This window comes from Tachysurus vachellii, chromosome 20 (genome assembly GCF_030014155.1).
Source record: "Tachysurus vachellii isolate PV-2020 chromosome 20, HZAU_Pvac_v1, whole genome shotgun sequence".
In the NCBI taxonomy this organism is placed as follows: domain Eukaryota; kingdom Metazoa; phylum Chordata; class Actinopteri; order Siluriformes; family Bagridae; genus Tachysurus; species Tachysurus vachellii.
Window position 1 is genome coordinate 9,847,516 of NC_083479.1, and position 10,879 is coordinate 9,858,394.

General features: G+C 39.3%; 2 protein-coding genes across 2 annotated transcripts in view; both read right to left on the reverse strand.

Annotated features, from left to right (window-relative positions):
• The window catches only part of LOC132863623 (sodium channel subunit beta-2-like), a 28,441-nt gene extending 23,723 nt beyond the window's left edge, over window positions 1–4,718 (reverse strand). The window contains exons 1-5 of the mRNA XM_060896536.1: window positions 4,583–4,718; window positions 3,756–4,076; window positions 3,345–3,617; window positions 2,881–2,970; window positions 2,432–2,799 (exon numbers count right to left, since the gene is read on the reverse strand). Of these exons, the coding sequence (XP_060752519.1) occupies window positions 2,729–2,799; window positions 2,881–2,970; window positions 3,345–3,617; window positions 3,756–4,076; window positions 4,583–4,640 (813 nt within the window). The 5' untranslated portion in view covers window positions 4,641–4,718 and the 3' untranslated portion in view covers window positions 2,432–2,728. Of the gene's footprint in view, window positions 2,800–2,880; window positions 2,971–3,344; window positions 3,618–3,755; window positions 4,077–4,582 lie in introns of the transcript that reaches the window.
• Window positions 4,719–7,410: 2,692 nt separating this feature from the next.
• Window positions 7,411–10,613, reverse strand: LOC132863749 (uncharacterized). The gene is made up of 6 exons (XM_060896713.1): window positions 10,497–10,613; window positions 10,207–10,258; window positions 9,573–9,935; window positions 8,306–8,674; window positions 8,045–8,134; window positions 7,411–7,453 (listed from the first exon to the last, which is right to left on the reverse strand). The coding sequence occupies exons 1-6, from the start codon at window positions 10,497–10,499 to the stop codon at window positions 7,428–7,430; spliced, it is 903 nt and encodes a 300-aa protein (XP_060752696.1). The 5' UTR covers window positions 10,500–10,613; the 3' UTR covers window positions 7,411–7,427.
• Window positions 10,614–10,879: the final 266 nt, after the last annotated feature.

Below are 10,879 nucleotides of genomic sequence, written 5' to 3' on the forward strand. Positions count from 1 at the left end.
ACCCTCAGTCCAACGGCCAGGCGGAACGCAAGATTCAGGAGCTGAACAGGTACTTGAGGACTTACTGCAGCGAAGATCAGGGAGAACTCGGAACTCAGAACTCGCCTCGCAAGGACTCCACGGGCCTCACCCCTTTCCAATGCGTGCTGGGGTTCCAGCCGCCCTTGTTCCCATGGTCGGACCAGCCCAGCGGCGTGCCTTCGGTGGACGCCTGGTTCCGGGAGAGCAACCGGGTCCGGCACGCTGACGCGAGACGTCTGGAGGCACCTAGTTACCGCCCCGGGGATCGAGTGTGGCTCTCTACAAAGGACCTGAAGATGAAACTGCCGTGCCGCAAGCTCAGCCCCCGGTTCATTGGGCCATTCAGGATCTCCAGGAAGATCAGTGACGTGTCCTACCGGCTGGAGCTGCCACAGAGGTACCGCATACACCCAACCTTTCATGTGTCCCTGCTGAAACCGTGTGTCTTGCCCATTTCTCGCCCTCCAGGTGGCCCCGTGGCGCCCGTCCAGCCGGAGGTCGTAGCTCAGCCTGGCGTCTACGCAGTGCGGGAGGTTCTTGACTCCAGACGGCACGGGGGTCGCCTCGAATACCTGGTGGACTGGGAAGGGTACGGCGCTGAGGATCGGTCTTGGGTAGCACGGCAGGACGTGCTGGACCCGGGTCTGCTAGCAGAGTTTCATGCTGCCCACCCGCACCGCCCGGCGCGCAGGGCTAGGGGTCGTCCTCGTCGCAGGGTCAGGGCGTCCGGAGCCACCCCTGAGGGAGGGGGTGGTGTCAGGGAGCTACCTGACTCTTCTCCTGTGCATGCCCCGCCCCCACGGAGCGGCTCGCCGGCGTACTAATTACACACACCGGACTCGCGTTTCAACCTCATCAACCGCCATATATAATCCCCTCTCTCACTCTAACCTCCGTCCGTTATTATCTATGGTTCGGCTGTGCTTTTCACTACACGCCTGTGTAAATGCCCAGCTTCGCGCTTCGGCTAAAGCGCTCCCTAGGATTTGGACACAGACTGCCTTTTGCATTCACTTCCGGACTTCGTGGGCCGTGCTCCCTAGCACACCACCGGATATATCATTGTCTCTGCTAACCAGTGTGTTTATGGCATTAAAACTCTGTTTGCCTTCACTTCGGCTTCCACCTCTGTGTCTAGCATAACAGCACCCTGTATATGTCACTTTTTCTGGCTATCATTCTGCCTTGTACATTGTGAAATAAAGCGGGGCTGTGAACTCTAAAGCAGGTCTGTTGCTACGGTTTACTTGTTGTGAAATGCAGTTTGTAAGTCATTGCCAGTGTGTTTACAGCTACAACGTTATTACAACTGTGTTGAATTGTCTGAATCCAAGCATCAATAGCAGTATTTTATTTAAAATTATTTTGTTTAATCTGTATTTAATTTAAAGCTCTGGCAGGACACATTCACAGTTTAGCAGAACCTGGAAACAACAAATAAAAGTCTGTAAACTGAAACCCTTGAATCTCCAGAAAATGCTTGACCCAAGCAATAATCTTGTATATAATATGGACAGACCTAAAGTGGTCATACATTCTTTAAATAGATCTTATATTGCATATACCATTCACAGAATATTTTCATTATTGTGAAACAATGGGCATATTGTTAATGTCTTTGTTTATACGGATCCAGATTGCGTCTGAGACCGAGGTTATTTTATAGAGTTACAACAGAAGTGTAATTTTTACATGAGATGAGACATAAGATCTTTTTTTGATCTTTACATGCGGGGGTGGACTTGCAAAGTTCATGAGAACACAGGAAGTTTGTGACAGAAAAACAAACCTGACATACTGTCCTTATTCAATTCTATAGCCTTCACAAGCCCCAGGCAGAGGAAAACATTTTCAGCACAGACACTGCATGTGACATGTAAGGGCTAGCCTAGAGGCTGATGGTAGTTTAAGGTGGTTTAATTCTGGACCAGCTTGTCTAAGTACTTTGTCTCAGGTAAAGGTTACCCAGTGAACAACCAGACCATAGCTGTGAATGCAATCTTCATGTCTTGTCTATTTGAAAATTTTGTCTAAGCACTGTTTGTTGTAGTCAGACACACCACTTCACAGGTCTTTTGGCGTCTCCTCATCTATTCCTGATGACCAGAGCTTCAGATAGATGGAAGTCAACATGTTTTTTTAGTAGTGAAACCTTGTGATAATGGCAGATCAGAGTGCAATGATAATGGGAAACAAGGGACATTGTGGCAAGTGTGAAGATCTCACTGCATTGTGGGCAGATGACAGAAGGCTCGACCAATTATGATGCAATTGTTCAAGAAAGGCCACCATAATATTTTGTTTACCAAACAGTTGATCTCTGTATTTCTGGGTGACCTGAGAGAAGTAAGTGTAAATCTATTTCCAAATTTCCAAACTGCCTTTAGATTGAGAGATTCAGAGATTAGAGTGAAATTCAGAAGCACTTTATTATGAAGGCCAAGCATACAAACTAATAAAATCAAATAGAGAAAACCAAGGCTCCAAGGCTCATAATTCCTTCAGCAAAGCATGTGTTGCTGAACTTAATGGATTTCTACTGTACAGTATACTGTGACATGGAGTTTTGCTGGTGGAGGCTGAACTAGAATTAGGGAGATTGTGACCTCTACTGGCAGGGAGGAGTACCCTCTCATGTTATTCAATAGTACTAGTACTCCTCGTCATCAAAACGTCTTTCTTGGTTGCAGTTTGCAGTGTTGAAGGACTAGACCTGAGTGTGAGAGACAAGTTCAGGTGCAACAGTCCCATCAACAGTAGACTGGCCACGTTGGGCAGCTGAAAAACACCAATAGTAGTAGTTTATAATATTACATGACAAATATGTATATGTAATAATAAGTATAAACACAAACATACTGAAACATTGGTAGTAAATCTCGACGAACAAAATAGTGCTGATCAATAAGCCCAAAAGTGTCCCAGTCACTATAACACGCACAGGAGAACCTGGAAAGATATCAATAGTAAGAGGAGCACTCTGTATTCTGCACTTAATTCAATACCTGCAAAAATAAGAGTCAATTAAGAGTCAATTTTTTTTAATAAAGTGCCTTAGTAACAATAGATAGTTAATATGAATTCAACCAGTTACATCTTCAGCCTCTTGAAAACCTTGGCACATATCACTGTATAAAGCTGTGTAGTTATTATTTTGTGTGTATTTTCCAAAGCTGTGAACACTTCACATACTGTAAGAACATCAAGGGCATGAGTGAAATTATAGCTAAATAAAAACATCTTTTAGTATATTCACATACATTCTCACATGGACTAGTTTGATGAAATAAATGTTCACATCAGACAGTAGGTAAAAGGTTCACCTGAGTTATATGGGAGTTTGATGTTCCTGCTGTAGAGTGTGTGATTGACTGAGTAATCGGCACGACAAGTGAGCGTTTCTCCATCTGTCCAGTTGGGCTTGCAGAGCATCAGGAAGCTGCTCATATTGCTGGACTCATAATAGTGAAGAAGCTGAGCTGCTCTGGTCCATGTGAAGTTCACCTGCTGTGGTATCAAACCCTGCAGAGAGCAGAACAGCTCCACACAGGAGGAGTTAATGCTGTTCATCAGCTGCAGGGTGAGAGATGGTGGATCTGCAGAAGTGTTTTTTAAAGCAAACATACAACATACAGGGTGAATAAGATAAACATAATATTATATTCACTGTTAGTAGAGTGAGTGGCAGAAAAACTTTCAAGAGCAAATGAAGAGTAAAATATGATTATAATTACCAATAACTTTGAGCAGCAGGGTTGTAGAATCTTTCTCCGTTGGTGGTGGTATTACTCTGGTACTCACACACGTATAATTACCAGCATCACTGATTTCAACATCTGTTATATTCAGCCCTAAAGGTTCTTTAATTACTTTAAACCGAGTTGTACATTCAGGGAGACATATATTACTTATACTACAGCCAATTACATATTCACATAAACTCTTTCCATCCTTTTCACACTTCACATTGATCCTGTGGAAATTATTGTATGTGAACTTGTAAGAATTTGGTAGAAAGGCAGAATCTCCTCTAGACACTGTAATGCTCTTCACATCTAGAGAGTGAAAGAGTAAATTAGTATATCATACAGTCATGAAGAATTATGCTTAAGGAACTTTATAACTGATTGTGATGCAAATACATACTCTCCAGTTATAATGGCCATACAATATAAGAAAGTTAAATTATTATTGCCATAAATAGTTATGGTACACTTTAGGAAAAAAAGTAAGCATTTTCGCATTTGCAATTTTGTTTTTCTGGCAAACAAAATATTTCAATGATACAACATACCGTATATTTTAGCTACAAAGCAAATGCTACACATTAACTGGCAGCAACAATTTTGTTTTTAACAGATTGACAGCATCTTTAAAAAATGCTACATATTACTTCAGTTAACGTTTCACAAAAGTTCACGAACACTGCAATGTGGTTTAAATCTAAATCAAATGAAAGCAAATACCATTATTTTAGATTTATTGTCTACATTTTAAAACCTAATGATATAAATTGGCTCATTGTTTAAAAAAAGTTAAAAGTGGGAATGAAATAGCTTACCAGTATTTGAGTAGCAAAAATGAAGAGCTAGAAGAAAGAACAAGAGCCCTGAAAACATTTTTACAGAAAGTTTTAAACAAACATATGTAGGAGTATTTATTAGGTCTAGTGCCCTACTACACACACACACACACACACACACACACACACACACACACACACACACACACACACACACACACACACACATCACATCAGTTCCTGTCCAGATGAGCACCAACCCACAACCACTACAAGTGAAAAAATAACTGAGATGTATATTCAGGTTAGGATGACTGAACACCGATTAGGGTTAGGGTTATTCCAACAGTAAAAATAATCTTTAAACAATTTATGGTAAAGAGCACAAAAAGGTTTTCATTTATATACAGAATAAATTATTCAAATATCTAAAAGATAGATTTGCCAGTATTTAAAGTTTACATTTATAAATTGAGACTAATTGTAAACAGAGATATACAGAATCAATGAAAATATTTAATGAATAGCTTAATTTTACTCTTAGGTCAGTTCTGCTTTCTGAAGAAGTCTTTGAAATGGTACTTCCTTTTAAGGAATACAAGAAACACTGGCCACAGTATTTCATAACAGCAGTACATGACTTAAACTAGAAGCAAAAACACTCCTTAGAATGTAAGTATTATTTTTCTACCTGATTTATTCATACCAGGAACACACACACACACACACACACACACAAAATATGACTATCTCTGATGGTCAAGGGACACAGCCCTAAGTGGGAATCAAACCCAGATAGGCACGGCCATCTTGATCACCCGTGAACAGAGAATCAGATTCAAATGCAGGATTCAGTAAAAACACGACTTTAATTACCAAAAGTAATTAAATGGGACAAATACAACATAAGTAACAAAATGTAACAATAACATGGGAACCTGTAAATGCAAACACAAAACAACAACTGACAGAGAGATACAAAAAGACTGGTATAGAGGGCAAAACAAACAAAAAAAACTGCGAACTGGTGACATGGTTGAAAAGCGGAACAATAGGAAGGGTGTGGCACAACTTGTAGGGAATAACAAACAGAAACGCCAGCTATGTTGAAACGCCTGCAAGCACCCTCTGGTGGTCTGGCAGGGAACTGTAAGTAAAAATGAGACCAATAAATCTGTAAACCGGGGGCACGGTGGCTTAGTGGTTAGCATGTTTGCCTCACACCTCCAGGGTTGGGGGTTCGATTCCCGCCTCCACCTTGTGTGTGTGGAGTTTGCATGTTCTCCCCGTGCCTCGGGGGTTTCCTCCGGGTGCTCCGGTTTCCTCCCCCAATCCAAAGACATGCATGGTAGGTTGATTGGCATCTCTGGAAAATTGTCCGTAGTGTGTGATTGCATGAGTGAATGAGAGTGTGTGTGCCCTGCGATGGCACTCCGTCCAGGGTGTATCCTGCCTTGATGCCCGATGACGCCTGAGATAGGCACAGGCCTCCCGTGACCCGAGAAGTTTGGATAAGCGGTAGAAAATGAATGAATGAATGAATGAATCTGTAAACCTAATAACCTGTAAAACTCAATCAAAAAACAAACTGAATTCTTTGTTGGACGAGTAAAAACAATTTAATGCCATAATTTAAAGTGCCTCTGATTAACCCCAAATAAAGTTAAGCTGTTCTAGTAGGCATTTCCTGACATTTTCTTAGTCGTATAATACAGCAAAAGCCATGATCTGCAGAGAGCTACCAAAGCATCAGAGAGATCTCATTATTAAAGGTATCAGTCAGGAGAAGTGTATAAAAGAATTTCCAAGGCAATAGATATACCATGGAACACATTTAAGACAGTAATCTTTAAGTGGAGAAAATATGGCACAACAGTGACATTACCAAGAACTGGATGTCCCTCAATAATTGATTAAAAAATAACAGAAGAAGTCTGGTCAGGGCTGCCAGGAGTCCTACGGAAACATTTAAGGAGCTGCAGGAATTTCTGGCAAGTACTGGCTGGGCAATGGGGTAAGGTGGCATGGCAGAGGCTTTTTCTTATGAAGAAAATCATCCAAGCCAAGCTAAATTTTTCAAAAACACATTTAAAGTCTCCCAAAAGCATGTGGGAAAATATGTTATAGTTTGATAAAACCAAGGTTGAACATTTTGCCATAATTCCAGGAGCATGTTTGGAGCAAAAACAACACTGTGCGTCGCTAAAAGAACACAATACTCACAAGTGAAGCGTGGTGGTGGTAGCATTATGCTTTGAGGCTGTTTTTTTTTTTTTTGCTGGGAGTCGGACCTTAGTCAAGGTAGAGGGAATAATGAACAGTTCCATACACCCGTCAGTGTTGCCACAAAACATTCGGGTTTCTGCTAGAAAGCTAAAGATGAAGAGGAATTTCATCATTCGGCAGGACAAAGGCCCAAAGCATACATCCAAATCAACAAAAGAATGGCTTCACCAGAAGTAGATTAAAGTTTTTGAAGAGTCCAGACCTGAATTCAACTGAAAATCTGTGTAGTGATTTGAAGAGAACTGTGCACAGGAGATACACTCACATGAAAGTAATGACACTTTTACAGTAATCAAAACCTCTTTTTTTGAACTGGATGCATTTGCTTCAGCTCATGTTGTTAATAGCCAAAACTGAGAGAGTGAGAGAGGTTCAGATGTAACCACAGCATCAGAAGTAGACCAAAGATGATATAGAGTGGTTCAATTCACAAACCTCAACCCATTTAAAATATTAAAGATACACACTGACTTTTTTTAATATTCATTTGTTTTACATGTTTATTTTATGTCTTCAGTATTAGCATCAAAAAAAGAACATGTATGGCAGTAAAATATATATATATATATTACACAATACACCACATTTCAGACAAAAATCATAATGAAGTCTGTCTTGATTTATCTGCAAATACAGAAAAAGGTATGACAGTCAGCATCACCAGAAGAACTGTGACAGATTCTGCAAGATGCTCAAAAAAAACTGCACAAGACAGTCGCTGCATTCATAAACAGAAAAGAGTTTTACTGCTTTTACTAATGGATTATTCATTCATTCATCTTCTACCGCTTATCCGAACTACCTCGGGTCACGGGGAGCCTGTGCCTATCTCAGGCGTCATCGGGCATCAAGGCAGGATACACCCTGGACGGAGTGCCAACCCATCACAGGGCACACACACATTCACTCACGCAATCACACACTAGGGACAATTTTTCCAGAGATGCCAATCAACCTACCATGCATGTCTTTGGACCGGGGGAGGAAACCGGAGTACCCGGAGGAAACCCCCGAGGCACGGGGAGAACATGCAAACTCCACACACACAAGGTGGAGGCGGGAATCGAACCCCGACCCTGGAGGTGTGAGGCGAACGTGCTAACCACTAAGCCACCGTGCCCCCCTAATGGATTATATGTTATAATATATGTTATAAATAATATAAGATATAAATGTTTCATATGTATTTGTGTGTGTGTGTGAAGAAAAACTTACTGAGGTGCTGAAAGTAAATTTCAATGAACAAAGCAGTGCAAATCAACAAGCCAAAGATGGGCCCCACGACTATACAACGAACAAAAATACCTGTAAAGATATCAACAGTACGTGATACATTATTACTCGTTATTCTGCACTTAACTGAATACCAGAGGTGGGGTAGCAGTAAAACTTTTTAAAGCAATAAACAGATACTAATATACAAATATACAATATACAAACTTTGAACATAAAAAGCATCAGATTAAAGATTCATACCTGTGAATTCCGCTTCTGTCTCGGTGCATTCATCAGATGACATGATAACAGTGATTGGTTCAATCAGTGTTGAGTGATTCACCCAGCAGAAGTACATCACCTGCTCTGCTATGTTTGATGACAGGTGAAGGTATGACATAAGGCTGTAGGACCCATCTGTGTTGTTTTTGAAGGTCCAGTTGATGTGAGAAGTGCTCAGATTTTCTTCGTAATTTGGTCTTTGAAGTGATGTGTTCAGGTAACTGATGTACTCTCCATCTCTGAGCCAGGCCTGTTTCAGATCAGCAGGGTAAAAGCCCTCAGTAGCACAAAGCATAGTGGGAGTTCCATCAGGCTCTTTCACACATGCCACAGAAACAGATGGAGATGCTGCAGTGACCAAAGGGGGGTGGGGGGTGGGGTAAACATGAACTGCCCTTCGAACTTTTTTGTCAAAACAATAAAAGCTATAGGTAGGGGAGTTATCTACAATTGTAGATTACTTTAGAAAATATATACTAGCAAAACTATACACTCAATACACAACAGGTCTCTCCTTTGCAACATTTTCCACCATTTTGGCTACTTTTGTAGTTTAAGCCAATTTTTATTAACAGAGTAGACTACAGCAACTTACTCCTAGTCAGAATTGTATTTTTTTTTATTTTATTTTTAATCTACCCGAGTTTTTGCACATCACCCCTCAGCTGTATTTCCTCCAGCAGCTTCCACCTACACCACAAATTTAACTAATGTTTTTCATTAGTAGATTGTTTGTAAATAAATTTTAGATTATTTAACCAATTTCTAGATATTTTTTAATGATTTCTATTCAACTGTTCATGTATTTATTTATTTATTTATTTTACAAAAAAAGCAAAATTATGTGACAGACTATTTTAGGCTTAATTAGTAAATGTGTCTAGAAATAGGCTTAATAGGCATAACGGTCATGTATTTGTTATATAATAATCGAATGACTCTTTAAAATTTTATGCGAAGTATCTTTACTTTCTATCAATTCTGCAGAGTAGCTGAATGTACTTTCATCCATGAAAATCAATTTTTTTATTTAAATTTATATAAAGAATATTCAGCAAAGATCATTCACAAACAATTTAAAAGATCAAGATGTTAAAAGTAGATGTTTTTGTAATAATGTAATAATGCACTAAGCAAGATATATGTACATGTATAATTCATTACAATGCGATGCTATATGCAAGCATGTTCATGTGAGCAAATGAATGAATAAATAAATCAATAAATAAAATGATTAAATTCTTACCTATTACTTGAATGAATGTCCTCTGGATTAACACGCAGTGTGTAGGAGGTGGGAAGTACTGAATTACTGTACATGTGTAATCAGCAGAATGATTTATCTGAATATTTAGCAAGTCAAACGATATTTGCTCTGTTTCTGGAATCCATACAAATCTGATGTTGTTATTGCACGACTGTTTATTCCAGGACTGGTTTATATAGAAGTATGCACAAAGTAAATGTTTGCTTCTCAAATCAACTGCAAAAGCAACACCCTTGTCTCTGAGACAAAAGTTCTGTTTTTGATAACAATTGATGGTGGTTGACGATCCTTGACGAACTACCTGTGTTGAATTAAAATTACGGCAAGTCCATGTTTTCACAGCTGAAAGAGAATTTGAGAAGTGATTTAAAATTGTTATACTGCTTAGTGTGAGCCAGAAGATTGTTGTTTGCATCGAATAAGTCTATGTTTTTATGTAATGCTGTTATAATAAAAGACAGGGAAAAAAGTTTCTTTTTTAAGTTATAAAACAAAAATTCAAAAATAAAATTGGACATATGGTTTTAAATTGTTAAACCAATTATAAATTGTTGTAATAAATCATTGCTATGGCAATAACTTTATGAAAAAGGAAGTAAAATAAATGTAATACCTGAGAAAAAAGACAGAAGCAAAAATCCCAGAATCTGATGGATTAACAATGTCTAAATATTAAAGAGAAAATTAATAAAATATTTGAGCATTTTTACATAGGTAGTATACCAGGTTGATAAGAAAGTCACACACAGCAGCAGCAATGATATTACATGCTGAAAGAAATATCTCAGTTAAAGCGTATGTGTTTCAGGTAAATGATGTTACCTTGATAATCTGAATATAATTAGCCTGAACAAACATGTGGTATTTTTTTTAAGGAAAAAACTTGTTAGTGATACCACTTACCATTTTAACAACGTACAAGTTAAGACTTCCTCTCCAAATAGAGTAAACTGCAGCATGGCTACTGACGGTGATTTCCGGCAGAAACCACAAACAGACCAAACCAATACTGAGACAGGAACTTGCACAACCCAGTACGTAATCTATTCTTTGGCCTCTACGGTGTCTACGTTGTAGGCAGAGAAAAAGAACAATCATTTAGCTACATTCGATTACTGTTGAGTGCATGCATTGTGGTGTTGAGTTATCAATGTTAAATAGAAATGTGAAATGTGTTGATTTTACAATAGGACTCACAGCCCTACAAAAGGGTCTGACAAGCCTGATGTTGTCATTGCAAAACTGTTTATTCCAGGACTGCTTTAAATAAACCCACAACAGACTCT